The sequence below is a fragment of the Solea solea genome, chromosome 10 (genome assembly GCF_958295425.1).
Source record: "Solea solea chromosome 10, fSolSol10.1, whole genome shotgun sequence".
NCBI classification, from domain to species: domain Eukaryota; kingdom Metazoa; phylum Chordata; class Actinopteri; order Pleuronectiformes; family Soleidae; genus Solea; species Solea solea.
Genome location: NC_081143.1, coordinates 22022199 through 22043218, shown reverse-complemented (window position 1 = coordinate 22043218; position 21020 = coordinate 22022199). Strand labels below are relative to the sequence as shown.

General features: G+C 42.2%; 2 protein-coding genes across 3 annotated transcripts in view; both read left to right on the top strand.

Annotated features, from left to right (window-relative positions):
* si:ch73-100l22.3 (uncharacterized) overlaps window positions 1-14650 on the top strand; it is a 38632-nt gene extending 23982 nt beyond the window's left edge. The window contains exons 5-10 of one of the 2 annotated variants that reach the window (XM_058640920.1): window positions 9283-9384; window positions 9843-9959; window positions 10066-10167; window positions 11322-11441; window positions 12634-12707; window positions 13230-14650. In XM_058640920.1, coding sequence (XP_058496903.1) covers window positions 9283-9384; window positions 9843-9959; window positions 10066-10167; window positions 11322-11441; window positions 12634-12707; window positions 13230-13389 — 675 coding nt within the window. In that variant the 3' untranslated portion in view covers window positions 13390-14650. The remainder of the gene's footprint in view (window positions 1-9282; window positions 9385-9842; window positions 9960-10065; window positions 10168-11321; window positions 11442-12633; window positions 12708-13229) is intronic. The other variant, XM_058640921.1, reaches the window with a different exon arrangement.
* A 427-nt stretch (window positions 14651-15077) lies between these two features.
* On the top strand, window positions 15078-20845 carry sirt7 (sirtuin 7). The gene is made up of 10 exons (XM_058641780.1): window positions 15078-15250; window positions 16010-16147; window positions 16620-16724; window positions 16802-16872; window positions 16977-17049; window positions 17146-17244; window positions 17709-17945; window positions 18261-18341; window positions 18455-18561; window positions 18687-20845. Exons 1-10 carry the CDS (start codon window positions 15134-15136, stop codon window positions 18886-18888), a joined length of 1230 nt encoding a protein of 409 aa, XP_058497763.1. The 5' UTR covers window positions 15078-15133; the 3' UTR covers window positions 18889-20845.
* The last annotated feature ends 175 nt before the right edge of the window (window positions 20846-21020 follow it).

Below are 21020 nucleotides of genomic sequence, written 5' to 3'. Positions count from 1 at the left end.
GCCTGCTCCATAGGCAGTGACCTGTGGGGGCGCTACTGAGCCACTTTGCATTATTTTTTCGCAATTACACTATTTTATCGAATTTTTCGGCAGTTCTGGTGTGCGTGCCAATTTTCGTCCGTTTTCACGCAGGTTCAGGGGGTCATATTCAAGATCCCGTGGCATGAAAGAAAATAATAATAATAATAATAATAATAATAATAATTCCTAGAATAACAATATGTCCTCGCCCACTGCGTGGGCTCGGACCCACCGCGCACTGTGTGAGTGCTCGGTCCACAGTCCTTGCACACTACTGTGTTTGTGCACGGTCCTAGGTCCTTGCACACTGCTTTGTTAGTGCTTGGTCCATGTTGCTCGAATTACAATAGGTCCTCGCACACTGTGTGAGTGCTCGGTCCCTAATAACTAGTACCGCGCGCGGTTCTGAACGGGTTCGAGCCGACCCACGCGGGTCGCCGTGTGCCACGGCTCCCCGCGTGCCTCGCGCTCTCACCCGTTCATTCACCGCGCGCGGTACTAGTTATTTTCAGTACTAGTTATTTTCAGTACTAGTTATTTTCAGCGGCGTCCCCGCGCATGTCGATCCACATTTCGGGGGGGATCGGGCAACGTATGGCAAAGTTATAGGGCACTTCCTGTTTAAAATGGCAGACTTCCTGTTCGGTCAAGTGCGTGTACGTAAACGTGTTCAGGGAACTTCCCTTGTCTTACATATCAAGTTTTGTGCAGATCGGATAATCTTAGAGTTTACTTCCTGTTTCGGGCATTCCACTTCCTGTTGGGAGGTCATCTCTTGCAGACATGCTCAGGACAGGTCCCTGGTGTCACATAAAAGGTTTCGTGCAAATCGGACAACGTACGGCAAAGTTAGAGGGCACTTCCTGTTTAAAATCGCCAACTTCCTGTTCGTCTCCGTAAACGTGTTCAGGGAAGTTCCCTTGTCTTACATATCAAGTTTTGTTCAGATCGGACAATGTAAGACTTTACTTCCTGTTTCGGGCGTTCCACTTCCTGTAGGGACGTGACCTTTTACGGACATGCTCAGGACAGGTCCCTGGTGTCACATATAAGGTTTTGTGCAGATCGGACAATGTACGGCAAAGTTAGAGGGCACTTCCTGTTTAAAATGGCCGACTTCCTGTTCGGTCAACGGCGTCTCCGTAAACATGTTCAGGGAAGGTCCAGTAACTCACATATCTAGTTTCGTGTCAATCGGACAATGTAAGACTTTACTTCCTGTTTCGGGCGTTCCACTTCCTGTAGGGAGGTGACCTTTTACGCACATGTTGAGGAAGGGTCTGGGGTCCCACATACTAAGTTTCAAGTGGATACAACAATCCCTGTTGGAGCAGCATCAAAAACTATAAATGTAATTCTGTCTGCTGTCACCAGGGGGCGCTGTATTTGAAAATGAATATTTTCATATAGACGTGTTCCCGGCAGGACTGTCATCAATCCTTGCAAGTTTGGTTCAGATCGGACCAGGATTGGCAAAGTTGTAACAGTTTGTTTTTTTAGAAATTTCTACCACCACCAGGAGGCGCTGTTTTCAAAATGTACCGTTTCAGCAACATAGTCGTCTTCAGCAACTAACCATCATCAACTATAGCAAGTTTGGTTGGGATCAGACCTTCCATCGCAAAGTTATAAGAGTTTCATTGTCTGTTATGAAAAATTATTATTATCTCCAATTTTGGCGCCCCCTATCTCGTACGCCATACAATATTTTAAAAAGCTTTTGATAACTTTTGATGCTCAACTCGTCCACATTGATCTCACCAAGTTTGAAGGTGATCGCACAAAAGCTCTAGGAGGAGATAATTGAAATACAAGCTGTCATATTGTCTGCTGTCACCAGGGGGCGCTGTTTTCGAAATTGAATATTTTCATATGAACGTCTTTAGGGCCGGACTATCATCAATCCTTGCAAGTTTGGTTCAGATCGGACCAGGATTCGCGAAGTTGTAGCAGTTTGATTTTTTGTCCCAAAAATCCGACTTTGCGTCGTTGCCATGGCAACACCGTTAAACGATTTGTCGTCATATTGATCACGCATCATCTACCATGTGTTTTGACTGTTGTCACCAATTTTGAGTGCAGTACGATTATCTGTGTAAAAGTTATTCCCGAAATCGTAAAAAAACTTTTTTTTTGTGTATTTTCTTTCACCACAAGGAGGCGCTGTTTTCAAACTTCACCGTTTTTTCATAGACGTCTTCAGCCATGGCCCATCATCAATGGTAGCAAGTTTGGTTCGGATCGGACCTTCCATCGCAAAGTTATAAGAGTTTTGTTTTTCTGATGCGAAACATCAGAATCATCACGAACTTTGCCGCCCCCTATCTCGTGCGCCGTGCGACATTTGAAAAAACTTTTGATACCGTGAGCTCCTCAACTGGTCCACAGGGACCTCACCAAGTTTGAAGGTGATCGCACGAAAACTCTAGGAGGAGTTAGTTCAAATACCATTGCTGCGAATTCGCCAAAATCGCCAAAAAATGGCCAATCAACCCAAGATGGCGGATTTCCTGTTGGGTTTGGATCATGGTCATAATGTAATTTTTTCTTCATCCTGACCCACTACACATGTGTACCGATTTTCGTGCATGTGCGATAATTGTGTTGGTCATGGTGAATTTTGACAGGTCGCTTCGCACGTTTTGGCCCCTCCCACATTCAATTTTCGACGCACATTCCCCGAACCTTTTTCAGACGTAAATTTACACCAGGATTGATGCGGTCACAAAAATCTGTGAGTTTTGGGGTATGGGAAAGGCCTCAAAAACGCGATTTACTTTAAGGAATAATAAGAATAAAAATAACTAGTACCGCGCGCGGTTCTGAACGGGTTCGAGCCGACCCACGCGGGTCGCCGTGTGCCACGGCTCCCCGCGTGCCTCGCGCTCTCACCCGTTCATTCACCGCGCGCGGTACTAGTTATTTTCAGTACTAGTTATTTTCAGTACTAGTTATTTTCAGCGGCGTCCCCGCGCATGTCGATCCAAATTTCGGGGGGGATCGGGCAATGTATGGCAAAGTTATAGGGCACTTCCTGTTTAAAATGGCAGACTTCCTGTTCGGTCAAGTGCGTGTCCGTAAACGTGTTCAGGGAACTTCCCTTGTCTTACATATCAAGTTTTGTGCAGATCGGATAATCTTAGAGTTTACTTCCTGTTTCGGACATTCCACTTCCTGTTAGGAGGTCATCTCTTGCAGACATGCTCAAGACAGGTCCCTGGTGTCACATAAAAGGTTTCGTGCAAATCGGACAACGTACGGCAAAGTTAGAGGGCACTTCCTGTTTAAAATGGCCAACTTCCTGTTCGTCTTCGTAAACGTGTTCAGGGAAGTTCCCTTGTCTTACATATCAAGTTTTGTTCAGATCGGACAATGTAAGACTTTACTTCCTGTTTCGGGCGTTCCACTTCCTGTAGGGAGGTGACCTTTTACGGACATGCTCAGGACAGGTCCCTGGTGTCACATATAAGGTTTTGTGCAGATCGGACAACGTACGGCAAAGTTAGAGGGCACTTCCTGTTTAAAATGGCCGACTTCCTGTTCGGTCAACGGCGTCTCCGTAAACATGTTCAGGGAAGGTCCGGTAACTCACATATCTAGTTTCGTGTCAATCGGACAATGTAAGACTTTACTTCCTGTTTCGGGCGTTCCACTTCCTGTAGGGAGGTGACCTTTTACGGACATGTTGAGGAAGGGTCTGGGGTCCCACATACTAAGTTTCAAGTGGATACAACAATCCCTGTTGGAGCAGCATCAAAAACTATAAATGTAATTCTGTCTGCTGTCACCAGGGGGCGCTGTATTTGAAAATGAATATTTTCATATAGACGTGTTCAGGGCCGGACTGTCATCAATCCTTGCAAGTTTGGTTCAGATCGGACCAGGATTAGCAAAGTTGTAACAGTTTGTTTTTTTAGAATTTTCTACCACCACCAGGAGGCGCTGTTTTCAAAATGTACCGTTTCAGCAACATAGTCGTCTTCAGCAACTAACCATCATCAACTATAGCAAGTTTGGTTGGGATCAGACCTTCCATCGCGAAGTTATAAGAGTTTCATTGTCTGTTATGAAAAATTATTATTATCTCCAATTTTGGCGCCCCCTATCTCGTACGCCATACAATATTTTAAAAAGCTTTTGATAACTTTTGATGCTCAACTCGTCCACATTGATCTCACCAAGTTTGAAGGTGATCGCACAAAAGCTCTAGGAGGAGATAATTGAAATACAAGCTGTCATATTGTCTGCTGTCACCAGGAGGCGCTGTTTTCGAAATTTAATATTTTCATATAGACGTCTTTAGGGCCGGACTATCATTAATCCTAGCAAGTTTGGTTCAGATCGGACCAGGATTCACGAAGTTGTAGCAGTTTGATTTTTTGTCCCAAAAATCCGACTTTGCGTCGTTGCCATAGCAACACCGTTAAACGATTTGTCGTCATATTGATCACGCATCATCTACCATGTGTTTTGACTGTTGTCACCAATTTTGAGTGCGGTACGATTATCTGTGTAAAAGTTATTCCCGAAATCGTAAAAAAACTTTTTTTTTGTGTATTTTCTTTCACCACAAGGAGGCGCTGTTTTCAAACTTCACCGTTTTTTCGTAGACGTCTTCAGCCATGGCCCATCATCAATGGTAGCAAGTTTGGTTCGGATCGGACCTTCCATCGCAAAGTTATAAGAGTTTTTTTTTTCTGATGCGAAACATCAGAATCATCACGAACTTTGCCGCCCCCTATCTCGTGCGCCGTGCGACATTTGAAAAAACTTTTGATACCGTGAGCTCCTCAACTGGTCCACAGGGACCTCACCAAGTTTGAAGGTGATCGCACGAAAACTCTAGGAGGAGTTAGTTCAAATACCATTGCTGCGAATTCGCCAAAATCGCCAAAAAATGGCCAATCAACCCAAGATGGCGGATTTCCTGTTGGGTTTGGATCATGGTCATAATGTAATTTTTTCTTCATCCTGACCCACTACACATGTGTACCGAATTTCGGGCATGTGCGATAATTGTGTTGGTCATGGTGAATTTGGACAGGTGGCGCCGCACTTATTGGCCCCTCCCACATTCAATTTTCGACGCACATTCCCCGAACCTTTTTCAGACGTAAATTTACACCACGATTGATGCGGTCACAAAAATCTGTGAGTTTTGGGGTATGGGAAAGGCCTCAAAAAGGCGATTTACTTTAAGGAATAATAAGAATAATAATAATAATAATAATAATCCTTCCAGTTTCAATAGGTTTCTTGCAACCTTGTTGCTCGAACCCTAAAAATAACTAGTACCCGCGCGCGGTTCTGAACGGGTTCGAGCCGACCCACGCGGGTCGCCGTGTGCCACGGCTCCCCGCGTGCCTCGCGCTCTCACCCGTTCATTCACCGCGCGCGGTACTAGTTATTTTCAGTACTAGTTATTTTCAGCGGCGTCCCTGCGCATGTCGTTCCAAATTTCGAGGGGGATCGGGCAACGTATGGCAAAGTTATAGGGCACTTCCTGTTTAAAATGGCCAACTTCCTGTTCGGTCAAATGCGCGTCCGTAAACGTGTTCAGGGAACTTCCCTTGTCTTACATATCAAGTTTTGTTCAGATCGGACAATCTTAGAGTTTACTTCCTGTTTCGGGCATTCCACTTCCTGTTGGGAGGTCATCTTTTGCAGACATGCTCAGGACAGGTCCCTGGTGTCACATATAAGGTTTCGTGCAAATCGGACCACGTACGGCAAAGTTAGAGGGCACTTCCTGTTTAAAATGGCCAACTTCCTGTTCGTCTGTGGAAACATGTTCAGGGAAGGTCCCGTAACTCACATATCTAGTTTTGTGTCAATCGGACAATGTAAGACTTTACTTCCTGTTTCAGCCATTCCACTTCCTGTAGGGAGGTGACCTTTTAAGGACATGCTCAGGACAGGTCCCTGGTGTCACATATAAGGTTTTGTGCAAATCGGACAACGTACGGCAAAGTTAGAGGGCACTTCCTGTTTAAAATGGCCAACTTCCTGTTCGTCTCCGTAAACATGTTCAGGGAAGGTCCTGTAACTCACATATCTAGTTTTGTCTCAATCGGACAATGTAAGACTTTACTTCCTGTTTCAGGCGTTCCACTTCCTGTAGGGAGGTGACCTTTTAAGGACATGCTCAGGACAGGTCCCTGGTGTCACATATAAGATTTTGTGCAAATCGGACAACGTACGGCAAAGTTAGAGGGCACTTCCTGTTTAAAATGGCCAACTTCCTGTTCGTCTCCGTAAACGTGTTCAGGGAAGTTCCCTTGTCTTACATATCAAGTTTTGTTCAGATTGGACAATGTAAGACTTTACTTCCTGTTTCGGGCGTTCCACTTCCTGTAGGGAGGTGACCTTTTACGGACATGCTCAGGACAGGTCCCTTAACTCACATATAAGGTTTTGTGCAGATCGGACAACGTACGGCAAAGTTAGAGGGCACTTCCTGTTTAAAATGGCCGACTTCCTGTTCGGTCAACGGCGTCTCCGTAAACATGTTCAGGGAAGGTCCGGTAACTCACATATCTAGTTTCGTGTCAATCGGACAATGTAAGACTTTACTTCCTGTTTCGGGCGTTCCACTTCCTGTAGGGAGGTGACCTTTTACGGACATGTTGAGGAAGGGTCTGGGGTCCCACATACTAAGTTTCAAGTGGATACAACAATCCCTGTTGGAGCAGCATCAAAAACTATAAATGTAATTCTGTCTGCTGTCACCAGGGGGCGCTGTATTTGAAAATGAATATTTTCATATAGACTTGTTCAGGACAGGACTGTCATCAATCCTTGCAAGTTTGGTTCAGATCGGACCAGGATTGGCAAAGTTGTAACAGTTTCTTTTTTTAGAATTTTCTAGCACCACCAGGAGGCGCTGTTTTCAAAATGTACCGTTTCAGCAACATAGTCGTCTTCAGCAACTAACCATCTTCAACTATAGCAAGTTTGGTTGGGATCAGATCTTCCATCGCGAAGTTATAAGAGTTTCATTCTCTGTTGTGAAAAATTATTATTATCTCCAATTTTGGCGCCCCCTATCTCGTACGCCATACAATATTTTAAAAAGCTTTTGATAACTTTTGATGCTCAACTCGTCCACATTGATCTCACCAAGTTTGAAGGTGATCGCACAAAAGCTCTAGGAGGAGATAATTGAAATACAAGCTGTCATATTGTCTGCTGTCACCAGGGGGCGCTGTTTTCGAAATTGAATATTTTCATATAGACGTCTTTAGGGCCGGACTGTCATCAATCCTAGCAAGTTTGGTTCAGATCGGACCAGGATTTGCGAAGTTGTAGCAGTTTGATTTTTTGTCCCAAAAATCCGACTTTGCGTCGTTGCCATGGCAACACCGTTAAACGATTTGTCGTCATATTGATCACGCATCATCTACCATGTGTTTTGACTGTTGTCACCAATTTTGAGTGCGGTACGATTATCTGTGTAAAAGTTATTCCCGAAATCGTAAAAAAACTTTTTTTTGGTGTATTTTCTTTCACCACAAGGAGGCGCTGTTTTCAAACTTCACCGTTTTTTCATAGACGTCTTCAACCATGGCCCATCATCAATCGTAGCAAGTTTGGTTTGGATCGGACCTTCCATCGCAAAGTTATAAGAGTTTTGTTTTTCTGATGCGAAACATCAGAATCATCACGAACTTTGCCGCCCCCTATCTCGTGCGCCATGCGACATTTGAAAAAACTTTTGATACCGTGAGCTCCTCAACTGGTCCACAGGGACCTCACCAAGTTTGAAGGTGATCGCACGAAAACTCTAGGAGGAGTTAGTTCAAATACCATTGCTGCGAATTCGCCAAAATCGCCAAAAAATGGCCAATCAACCCAAGATGGCGGATTTCCTGTAGGTTTCACGGGAAAGTCGTCATCGACTTTTTTGACCGTCCCCACCTAATGAACGTGTGTACCAAGTTTCGTTCACGTACGTTAAACCCGACATGAGTTGACCTAATAGAAGTTTTTTGCGTGACTTTTTAGCCCCTCCCACCTCCAATTTTCCACGCATTTTCCCCGAACGACTTTCAGACGTAAATTTACACCAGGATTGATGCGGTCACAAAAATCTGTGAGTTTTGGGGTATGGGAAAGGCCTCAAAAATGCGATTTACTTTTAGGAATAATAATAATAATAATAATAATAATAATAATCTTTTGCATTTCAATAGGGTTCTTGCAACCTTGTTGCTCGAACCCTAATAATAATAATCCTTCCAGTTTCAATAGGTTTCTTGCAACCTTGTTGCTCGAACCCTAATAACATATACAAGCACACACACACATACCTGTAAAAGAGTGTTCCTAGAGTCAAAGCTGGTTTGTGGCCCAACTACAGACATGCTCATTACTGGAGACCCTCAGACTCTCCAGTTAGAAAAACACACAAGGTTTGTACTATAAATGTTTCATTACATCCCTAAGAGGCGAGCTGGCATGGTCGCCTGTGTGTGTGCTTGCATGTGTGTGGGTGTGCCTTTGTGTGCATGCACGCACTTCAAGGACGCCTGCTGTTCTCTGGCAAGTGGCAGCTAGTCCTTGCTCCTTCTGCCTGTGTCTGTATTTGTTCTTGGCCAGTGTCCTTGCCCTATTAATCACAGTCTCCGTGTAATTTACGTATCCTTAACAACAATATAATTAACATAAGCTGTTTAATAGAAAGAGTCTTTTTGACTCCACTCTACCCTTCCATCATTTGCGATGTGATGAGAGTGCAAGCTGGCTGGACTGTCTGGTGGGGGGGGGTTAGGGAGTTGACACAGAAAAGGAGAGGATAATTTGTTTAATTCATGAGCGTCTGTGGTTAAGTGCCAGATCGTCCCACAGAGTGCCACCACTAATGGTCCCTTATCCTTCTCTTCTTTTCCCCCTCTCCTCTCATCCCTCTCTTTGTTTTTGCCTTATACTTCCTCCAACATCATTTTTACTATCTGGCTGTATTCATTTTCTCCATCTCTCCTGTCTCATCATCCCTGACATCCCTCTCCTCCTCTGCTCCCTCCCTCATTTTATCCTTCTTGCCTCTGTGCCCCGTCTCCCCTTCTGTCTCTTTCTCTCCACCCTCAATTAATTTCTTCCTCCTGCTTCATTTGCTCTTTCCAATTCAATATTTTCTAACCTTGCCTGTGCCCAAATGCACACATACATGTCCGTACACACACACACACATATGCATTCTCCACCTTACTGTCCTTCTCCTGTTTGTCTGTCTGTCTGTCTGTCTCTGTCTCTCTCTCCAAGGCTTTAGCAGCACGTTACCATCTCCTCCAGAGTGTGTCCCTCCCCTGCTCCATGTCCACCTCACGTCTCGGGGACACACTGACCTTTTCTTCCCTCTCTCAGGTATTACCATCACATTTGTTCACTAGTATCACTGATGCAAAAAGCTTGTCATGTTTATCTGTGTGTCCACAGTCTTTTTTCTACGCATCATCAGTTCAGTGAAATGGATTGTTCACCCTTGATGTCTTACTCCTTATCTGTAACCTCTGTCATCTCTAATATCACAGCAGTTATGTGGCATTTGTATAACAAACTGTCCCTTTAATGCAACATCTCTAGAGTCAACAAGTGAGCAACAGCTTATTACTATTCTTATTATTCCCTGTTCTAATGATGAGCTGTGAGTCCACTCACGTTGATGCACTAAACAGATGACAAAGAAAAAGACCTTGAGGTTCTTCATGGGAAATTAATTGGTTGTCATTGATGGAATTAGTATTCTCCTCTGCCTTCCCCTCTGGTCCTTATTATTTTACCCTGCCCATCACTCCTTCTCCCCTCTTCATCCTCTTCCTTAGCCCTCCAGCCCAATCCCAGAGCACTGTCGCCCCCTACTGTTGGCAGCCGTAAAGGGTTTTCTAACTCGCCGGCTTCTGAGGACGGAGAGAGTGGTACAACTGGTGCGCACCATCAGAGTAAGTAGAGGCGATGTCTGTCTACAGCAGCACTCTTATTGTCTTTGTCTTGACTGTGAGTACATTACAGCTCTGCATGTGTGTGTGTGTGTGTGTGTGTGTGTAGGACACACAGCAGTTCCTGTGTGCCCTGCAGTTGCAGAGCTCCAGCCGAGCAGAGCTCAGGAGCAGACAGGACCTCTTACTGCAGGAGAGAGTTTTTCTGCAGGTATGAAGACAAATGCATTGTTAACATCTTTCCACATTTCCTCTACACTGACAACTAGGCAGTTATTTCCTCTATTGGCAGTTACACCATAACTGTGACAGTGGCCATGTTCGTCCTAATTACAGGTGTGAACACACCCAGTGGGCCCTTTTCACGACAGACATTTTAACAGCTCACACAAGGAAAAGCAAAGGTGTAAGTCATCAAATTAACGATGGCTACGTTCCGTTTGGGACTGCAACTTATGATTATTAATAATTAATTCATCTGTCGATTATGTACTCAATCAATTGATTAGTTGGTTGGTCTATAAAATGTCAATCGGGGTTTCCCAAACCTCAAAATGATAATTGTTTTGGTTTATTGAGCAGAAACAAGAAGAAACCTGGAAATATGCTGTGAAAATCCAAGAACTTGTTTTAATTATTGAAAAAAGAACACAAATGGATCAATCAATCAATTAATCACCAACATTATTGGTGATTCATTTAGTAAATCGGGTAATAAACGTACATTTTTGTGCAAACTGACTCAGTGTCGGGCCACAGTCACACATTTGCAAACGTAGAAGATGCTAAATGTCCATTCATTAAAGGGAACAAATTGTTGCCTGGGGGCAAAGCAAATCCATTACCTGAGTTCAAATCTGGTAAACCTTTGTCCTGCCAAGGCCTCAACCAGTACCCAATAATGTTTGGCTGTCAGCAGCTTTAGCTTTCATGGATAGTGACGATGGAAGAGTCCCTGATCAAACCAGCTGGTATTTTATGATGTCGGTCATGATACAAATTAAATTCAACCACAAACTCAAAGTAATTACAGACCAGCATGCATCACACCCTGTACTGCCCGCAGTTAGTGAGAAAAAGTTGCCTCAGCAGGGGATTCATTCTCTTTATATGTGTGAGTGTACATTGACACTCTCCTCTGTTAATGTTAACACCTTTGCTTTTCTTGACCAAACATGTAAAATGTCTGCTATACACATTGAGATCAGAGCTTGGTCCACACTAAAGACCACCTGCTCTGCTGACGTACTGAACCAAAAATATCAGTGTTTCCCATGATGTTAAGGCCAGTTATGAACAGGGCCTGTGTTGATTGCATACATTAATTAAAGCCATCATTGATTCTGTAATTGTCTTCCTCTCCAGCTGCGCGCTGCACGTTATGACTTTTACGACATTTTCTTCAGCCTGTCGGCTGCAGAGAGGATGCAGCTCATCAACTGGGACAGAGACCTTGCCCAGGAGAGAGAACACAGACGACTTCAGGTAACCTTCTTGAAACATCTCTCTAAGCTGAAATAAATCATACGCCTTGTTGGAGTATGTTTTTTTCTTTGTGTAGATGATGAAACCATCACAAAAAATGGTGAAAGACACTAATACAAATGAAAGTTGTTAGAGCTGATGTTGATGTGATTGTGCACCACTGAGCCAAAGCTGCACAGAAATATTAGTATTTAAAGGTCCAGTTTGTACGAATTAGTGGCATTTAATGTGAGAATGTAGATTGCAACAAACGGAGGTCTCCTTTGGCCTAAGCATTTCAGAAAGGATTCATTCAGAATGCTCTCCACTGTCCCAGTCTCTCTGCCATTTCCTCATTCAATGGTTTATGCATTGGGTTTATTTCAATGGAGCAGTTCTTTGTTTGCGTTGTGAGCTTTAGCTTCAAATGCAAAATGTGTGCTCTGGTTTGTTAGTCCTTTTGGACTGCTGTAGTAACATGGCAGTGCAAGATGGCAGCCACTTGAAAGCAAGGCTAATGCTGTGTTTCCATCATTATATGGTTTTGTACAGTACGGTACGGTAAAGCCCTGGCTCAGGCTTGCATTTAACTGAGAACAGTACCTTTACTTGGTAGGTGGGGTGTGGGCAAGATACGTTGCGTGACGATGTACCGGTACAACGACAATTAACAACAACATAGAACATGACACAGAGGACATTCAGCAGCTCTTCCTTTCCTGCTTCATTTGTGTCTGTTTGTCTCAACAAGACGTCAAGCTTTGTATGAGAATAGACTATGGGCGTTGAAGAAACATTTCAAAGTGATTATACACCAATACCAGCATACTAAATGGGTCGTATTTTCAATTTCTGCTAATAAACCGCCATAAATGTTGCACACTGGACCTTTAATTACAGCTTTTATGATCCAGTACTGATAATTAAAATTAAAATATAATTATGCTTAGTACTGTTCAGACCTTTGTGGCTCCAGCATTGCAAACTGCCCCATGATTGCTGTGATGGAAAATGATAATGTTGTTTTATTTTTCCTTGTGCAGTACTTAACTTAATCTAATTTCTGAAAGTAGACCGAGATATTGATTCTCTACTGTACATTTCCTTTCTGTTATCATTATTAGTACATATCACTAATGTAGTGAGTTGTCATAATATAGCCAGCAGTTAGTACAAAGACTAATTTATCATGTGCAATGATGTTTTTGTTTAGAGTGGACATCCTCAGGAAAAACGTTGCCTGTCAGCTGCAACACGAAAATCACTGGAGAGGAAGAAAACCATCACGTGAGTTCCCTTGTTTCGTTTGATTTAGGTTGTCCATGGTTTCATGTGTTTTGTGCATCTATTTATATGGACACATGTTGAAGTTGTTATCAAAATAACACTGGATAAAGAAATTCCACTACATGGTCCCGCCACGTCTCGACTCTACACGTTTTGGCTGGTTTTCCATTACAATATAGTACCTCCTCAACGTGGGCGGGGTCATCACACCACGGCTGCATGAAACTGCCGTGACTTCGTTTTATAAACGACACACACTCAAAACTAGTGACTTGTAAAGCAGTTGTTTTTGATACTGAATCATTAGAATCAGTTCATTAAAAGATTTGTGCAGTACTTCCTGCATGACTGGACTCATGACCTGACTCTATAAAAGTTTCGAAGTTTTTCTGTAACTGTCACAGCTTACTCATTTTTTTTAATGAACAGAAAATCTTGGACCATAGGGTAAATTAAAAATATTTTCTTAATTTCTTTCGTAGCTTTATCAGTGACTAAAACATTCCTTTTCTTCCCCCCCAGGAAACAGCGAGTGGCAGCAGAAAGAGACTGTGAGGTTGTGGCGAAGAATGTACGAAAGACTGGATTATCTGGCAGGCAGCCGCTGGAAACCAAACAAGGACAGTTCAGAGCAAATCCTCTGAGGGTCCGCAGGAGCACTAACTCCACCAGACCCCGATGACACTTTCCTAATTGGCCCCAGTGAGGACTCATAATAAGGCCTCTTGCGATTTCATGGCTATTGTAGAACTAATCTTCTGAGAATTTTCAAACCCCCAAATCCAAATGGGACACAAAGTGATGCCTGTTGCTGACTAACACATTTTTTTGTTTCATATTTGTAGTGCTGGGCAACGTGTTTTTCATTCTTTTCTGCCAGGATATAATATTATTAAGACGACACTTGCACTTACTCCAGAGTAGTTTCACATTGATTGGACACTTTGAGGTGAGGGTAAAATATCACTGCAGCCGCTCAGTCTGCAACAGAAGTCCTTAACCAGTCCTTGCTGTCGTCACTGTGCTGATGTTGAGGATGTTAGTAAGGAAAGTGTTTGGTTTGCAAAACCACAAGCTCTGTGCACTGCACCTGAAGGGTCATGCATTAAGTGTTTGGTTTTTTTCACAGCAGAAAACGGACTGTAATGAATAATGTCCATGATGGCTCCATTCCATTATGCCAGTGATTCCCAACCAGGGGATTGTAGATGTATAGAAGATGATATAAGTATAACACTATATTTTAAAATATCTCTGTAGTGTTGTCATACTTTGTACTCTTTAATATTGTTATGAAAAAAGTGTACATTTATTTTTGAGAAATGGGATTTTTGCACAGAATTAATTTTGACATGTTTTAGCAAGAAAAGCTATACTGAGCAGGACAGTGTAAAAGTGAACCATGCAGCATGCACCCTGAAACTTAGGGAAGCTAAATGGAACTTGGCTGTCATTAATTTGATTATTTATATCTGTGATATTCTCCTACTGTGACCTGTCAAAATTGCTGATGCACAAAGGTCGCAGTAATCGCCTAAATGGAGTGCAGCCATGATTACGATTATTTATTACACCTGTGCTGGTGCCACCACAGTATGTCAAACTCTTAATTGTAAATAATCCTAAGTGCATTTCTGTTTTTTTCCCCTACTCTGTCTATGTTGAATCCTCACTATCAGGGCAGGACATGACCATATTTAGGTGCCTGGTTAAAACAAACAGAGACAGTAAAGTTGACAGCGTTTTTGCTCATACGCAGATCCCAGCACTAGATAATACTTCAACAGCGTGTTCTAACTGTTGAATTAAATGTTTATTTTAGAATACTGGAATTATATGTCAGCCAAAACATATGTAATCCTTGTTTTTCTATGGTTTGATGGATTGCTGTTATTTACTATTTATTTGTATGCGTTTGACAATAAATACTTTTTAAGTTTTAATGTTGCTGTGAAGTTTGTAAAGATGCTGACCGAGCTCTTGAAGCCACACAGTCCAGGCAGAGCTCTGAGGTCCACCGACCAGCTGCTCTCACACATGCAGAATTCTGACTTTATTCTCAAAATATATGCTGTTGGTTTTTTCATTTTTATTTTCTATTTTTTGTGGCCCTAATTCTCTTCCATAGTTGAGAATTTTGTAATATTTGTTAAGAAAAGTGCTGTATAGATAAAGTTTTTTTGTTATTATCCTCGCCTATCGCCCTATGTCAGATGGGATTGCCACAGCGCCCCCATGCGACCCTCTTGTGGAGGATAAAGCGGTAGAAGATAGATGGACGATATTATTATAAAAACGCTGTTCACACGCCCAGCTGCAGAGGGCGCTGCTTTTCCTTCATGTTTACAGGAACAACATCCGGCCCGGATGTCGTTGTTCACTGGTGCAATGGGCTTTGTTTTGAAAAAGTCACTGCTCCTCAGCTGATGAATTATAGAATGGCAGAGGAAGCGGACACAGGTGTTTCCTCGCGAACTGAAAGAAAAGCTTTAGAAAAGGCGAAGATACTTCAACGGGAGAGCGAGAGGAAGATCTTCAGACTGGTAAGAGAAGAAAACCTCATTTACAGCTGCTAATGACGAGCTAGCTGGCTACAACAGCAGAGTGTTACTGAGAGTAGTGAGGGGCAAATTAAGCTTTTGTGAAGCGCTGAACCACTTGAGCCAATTGTTTCAAAATTGGTTTAAGTTATTCGAAGCTTCAAATTGAGTGACCTCTCCTGGCGAAGTGCAAGGCTGTAGTCAAATTAGGCTAGCTGGTGAACAGGAGGCATACAGTGAGCAGTACTGGAGAAACTTCTTTTCTTTTGTTCTGAACAGTCTTTGTTTTGGTCACCCTCTTTAAAGTAAAGTTTCTTTGCTTTGGAATTTATGTTATGCACACACACACACTAAGACTGAATATTATGTTCTGTTTACAAAGATTGAAGAATGTGTATGTTGTGTTATTGAGGAGCGAGTGCTGGGAAAATATGGCTTGTGTAACTATGGTAGCTCAAGGCTCAAAGACTCTAATTGAGGTACATTATTGCATCGAGCAGTTTCTTTTTTTGCTCACAACTTCTCCACATTTGGAAAACACAGTGCCAGTGAATCACCTGATTGGACCACAAACCAGTCGGGTGATTCATTCAGGCAAAGAAGCAGTTGTTGCTTCAGACGTCACATGTCAGGTGATTTGAAGCTTTGAAGCAGTGGTTCTGTGGAATTTTAGTTCATGGTTTGAAGCACGTATTGAAGCTTCAGTGTCGCACCACCATCACTAACTGAGAGAGGAATGTCTTCTCTGCTTTGTCTCTGAAGGTTGGACGAGTCCTAAAGAAACCAGAGGCTGAGAGGTCAGAGGAGGAGGCTGCTGTGTTACTGCTGCACAAAGACACTGTGGAGGAGCTGAGCAAGAGACAAGTGCGTAGGAATGTGCTGAAGAGGAAGCAGGAGGAGGTGAGACTGACAGGCTCAGGTCAGGTCTGAGAGGCTTGACAGAACCTGTTCTCAGATGAAAGACACAGCATACAAGTAGTTATATATTGTTTATGTTTGTAAAGATCAAACAGAAGCAGAATAATAATAGGAACCACAACATAAATCAACAAAAGTAACACACTGGAGCTTTTAAAGGATACTTTTATCTGCAATAAATGATTATGCACAGTGCATTCAAATATACCTTAATTGTTTTTGTAATGCTTTAAAAAGAAATTCATGGTGTAGTTGAGTGACATTATGTCCGCTAACCTACACAAAATTTCCAAACAAATTTGTAGATGACAGAGAAACATTATTCAGGTGGCGCTGCTGGAATCTGACAGTGATTCAGTCAAGTGGCGAGAGTGGCTCAACTCATGACAATAAAAATCTGCTAATTTGTGTGATCATAAACCTGAAATATGTGAACTTCCTGTCATCCCTCAAGGTGTTTGATGATGCTGAAGAGCTGAGAAATAAAGTGAGGCAGCTGGCTGTGGCAGTGAAACAAGCAAATCACCTGGTGGTGTACACTGGTGCTGGGATCAGTACGGTATGAACATCGCTGCGTCTTTACTTCCTTTTTGCTTTATATCCTGTCACAGGATTGAAGATTTTTTTTCCTTCCAGGCAGCTTCTATTCCAGACTACAGGGGTCCTAACGGGGTGTGGACACAATTACAGAAGGGACGGGCAATCAGGTGTGATATTATGCAGGCATGATGTGATTATAAGCTGTGTATTTTTTTCTTAAGTTATTTTCACTCACTTTCTGGTTTCTTTTCTTATTTTTCTTTACAAACAGTTCATCCGACCTGAGTAAAGCAGAGCCGACCCTCACACACATGTGTATTAGGATGCTACATAAAGAAAATATGGTTGGTGTGACTTGGACTGATGATTTCTATGAGTCGGAGCTTAACTGTGGTTTATGTGTAATGGTTATTCTAAACATTGTCTGCGTTTCTTTGAAGGTGAAGCATGTTGTGTCTCAAAACTGCGATGGACTTCACCTGCGTAGTGGTTTACCCAGAACTGCCCTGTCTGAGCTCCATGGAAACATGTTTATTGAGGTAGAACACACATCCTCAGAGTTCACGCTTTTAAGTCTCTGCTAAATCAATTTCTCTCCTTTTTCTTTTGAAGTGTCATGAAGTGCAAGGAACCTATTGTTTTCCTTCAGGTTATTATTATCATTTTGTGGCTTTGAGGACAACATAAAAACTATGGAAACTTTGCATGGAGTTCAGGTCTGGTTTATACATGTATTCTTAATTTGATGTAATAGTGCACTGTTTTCACTAATGGCTGATAATCTCTAACAAGGAGGGTGTGAAGCAATTTTAGAATAACGGAACACAAATGGACCAAAAGCGTTGGATGTGTGTGCAAAAGCAGGATTGATTAAATGATAAAAAGCAGACAAGTTTTTGCTCCCAAAAAAGTCATTTTTGACCAACCAGGTAATGTTATTAAATGCTTAGCTTTGAAAACTGTGCTTTCATTAGAGTTTAAGAGTTTTGTATCCCATCTGCAGGTGTGCATTGCCTGCTCCCCCGTCAGGGAGTACGTTCGTTTATTTGACGTGACAGAGCGAACGTCGCTGCACAGACACGGGACAGGCCGCAGGTGCAGCCACTGTGGCAGTGAGCTCAGGGACACCATCGTGCACTTTGGTGAACGTGGGACTCTGGAGCAACCACTCAACTGGAGGGGGGCAGCAGAGGCTGCCGAGATGGCGGATGTTATCCTCTGCTTGGGCTCCAGTCTTAAGGTAGGTTGTTAAAAACCACAGTGATTCTGTAAATGTAGTCTGATGAAAACTGATCAGGTTGGCGCAGGACATATAGTCACGACAGCGGGATCCCAACACTTCAGTATTTTTTACAACATGTGGATGGAACTCAACAATCAACTATTTTTCTGGCGATCCTGCCTACTGCAGCTTTAAAATCGTTAATTGTTATTGTATAAAAGCAGTCAAAGATGCGTTGACTGAAATATGCCATTGTATGATATATACGTCAAAAGCTTTTTTTTATTATAGCATCATCTTCAGTGTGTTGTGCTCTGGCTGCTGCTCCTCTAGGTGCTGAAGAAATACAATTGTCTGTGGTGCATGAACAGACCAGCAAATAAAAGGCCCAAACTCTACATCGTTAACCTTCAGGTACAGTTGCTTTTGACGGTTTTGGGGAATGAGATGCAATTCAATTTGCAAATTAAGATGGAAAATGAAGAACTGGTTGCTTGGTGGCTGATAAAATGTGGGGCTTGTTCCAGTGGACACCAAAAGATGACCTGTCTGAACTGAAGATTAATGGCAAGTGTGATGATGTCATGAGCCTCCTCATAGAAGAGCTGAACTGTCAGATTCCTGTATATGACAGGTGAGGACCATATGAAGTATTTATACCCCAAATACTGTTATCTTTCAGAGGCAGAGTTATAAATATAGCCTACTGAGACAAGACAAACTATTTAATGCTCTGTTTCTCTTGTTCTGTCTCATTAGGGCTGAGGATCCCATCTTCAGTCTCGCCACACCTCTCCGACCTGAGGAGCTGGACAGTCATAATCGCGAGGTCATTAGCACAGAGAACAAGCCACGGGACAACTCAGCTGACACTACAGGACAAGACACAGCTGTGCAGGGTGGCTGGTTCGGCCGAGGATACGGTAAAGGACGAAAGAATAGGAAAAAAGCGGTTTTGTAGACTGCATACACGGTGGTCTGTCGCAGCTCCTCATATTTGATCCCAATGTGGGATTCAGATTTCAGTCCCATGTTGAGGACAACCTGGACTTAACATTTTTAGGGTGCTTTCATATCTTCTTTGGTGCAGTATTATCATGTAATGTCAGTCACATACATTGAGTGTGTGTGTTAAGTAAAACTTTTTTTTAGAAATGGCACTTTGCACCACAAACCTGTTACATAACACACACTTTGAACCATCAGCAGGATTTACGAGTGTTTACTGTTACGCTAAACACGTTTCTTATCCTGCTATCTTTATGACAGCAGAGCTCCTTGGGTTAGGCTGGATGTGTGTGCAGTGCATGATGGCAGCAGCGTTGCTCTGCTGTGTCTTGCCTTTGGCTATTGTTTACACCAGGTGAGTGTATCCTGCTCTCCTGCTGCTTCTGAATGTTTACAAAGAATTTGCCTTTGGAAATCATAAACTGTTGTTTTTGTTAAATACTCTCCAGTACTCGACTAAATACTTGGACTCTTCAGCACGAAACAGCGCGTCCATTAATGCCCGCACATTTTCATATTAAACCTTTAATGGATTCAGGTAACTGAAATGCTGGATTTCCCTAAATTTGACACAGGACAGGATTCGCTGTCTTTTGTGACATATGGGACACATATAGATGCTGAAAGTGTAAAGAAAGATAATTTTCGCTGTATAGCCAGTTTGAATGGTCTCATTAGTTAAGGTATGCAGGAATAAATGGAGACACGCCACACATTCATCCACTGCAGAACTGGCCTTAGTCTGTAATTATGTGTTTGAAAACCATGAAATTATTATACTGAAATTCTAATGTTTAACAATGTAACAGTGGATAGCAGTGTAAAGTTTTATAACCACTTCAGCAGCACCGTTATTTTCTCTGTTGTCCATCTCTATTATCAGTATATCACAGATACAGTTTAACACAATAATAGCCTTGTGCTGAATTATTATTTTTGGTGGGATATCAATTTTAATTCTGTTTAATGGGTATTTAGATGGCAAACTGGTACATCAAAGAGAATAATTCCATGTGCAAATGGTAAATAAAAAAATAGATTTGTTGCTTTGTCAAAGAAAATAAACCCTGTGTGACCTACATTTACACTGGAACAAGAGCACAACCCTGGCTTTCTTAAAACTGGAGTGGAACCCTAATTAATGTTACTGGTAAAACCTGTTGTTCTGATTATTTCCATTACACCAGGTTTAAAGTCTTGCTTCAGCATTGTCACTTCCATGTATTTGTGGAAAGATGTTTTGTCTTGGTGTTGATTTAATAGCAAATTCACACATCTGGATGACAACAGAATACCAAAGGCCACATTCTGGATTATGTGATGACATCACCTTTACTGAGAGTTAAAACATTTAGGTCAGACATTTATTGCTTTTTCATTGGTCTTTTTTTTCCTGACTGCCCTTTTCAACAACAAAAATTGGCAGGGACGGGTAAAAAAAATGCTGAGGGAAAATTTCCTTAACGGGATTGATTAAGTTACTTTAACCTTGACCCTAATTCCTGAACTCACACTGAACCTTTGCTGTGCCATCACCCGTGCTCAGGTTTGCTGGCTCCACAGTTATTGACTGTTGTATCCTGGTTTACTGAAGTCGTTGCTTACATTTGTGTCTCATATGTTTACATCTGTATAAGAACGAATGCAATGTTTTGACTTAGTTTTTCCCCCCGCAGTAGTTAGTTTTGTGTCAGGTGTGAAGTTTTTGTTGGTTTTGATAGGATGCTGCCAAATAATTTTTTTTTAATTTGTCTCAGGAAGATCCAGTATTATTAAAAATGGCATCTTGTATTACAGCGTCAGAAGTTGTGAATGTGGCTTTCTATTATAAGCTTAGCATTCCAAAACTCACATATATGCTAAAAAAAGGTGTGATATTTTTTGAGACAATAAAGTGTTTCTCGTTTTAAGTTGTCTTGTCATAATCTCCATTACCATTGATTGTAAAGAAAAATGTATTTTTAATAAACCATGGATTGGTTGACAGCTGTCAAATTAATGTAGTGGATTACAGAGTCCATTCATTTTTGCCTTTTGGAGCACAATATCTATAACATAATTACGACTAGTGAAAAGTGAATCTAA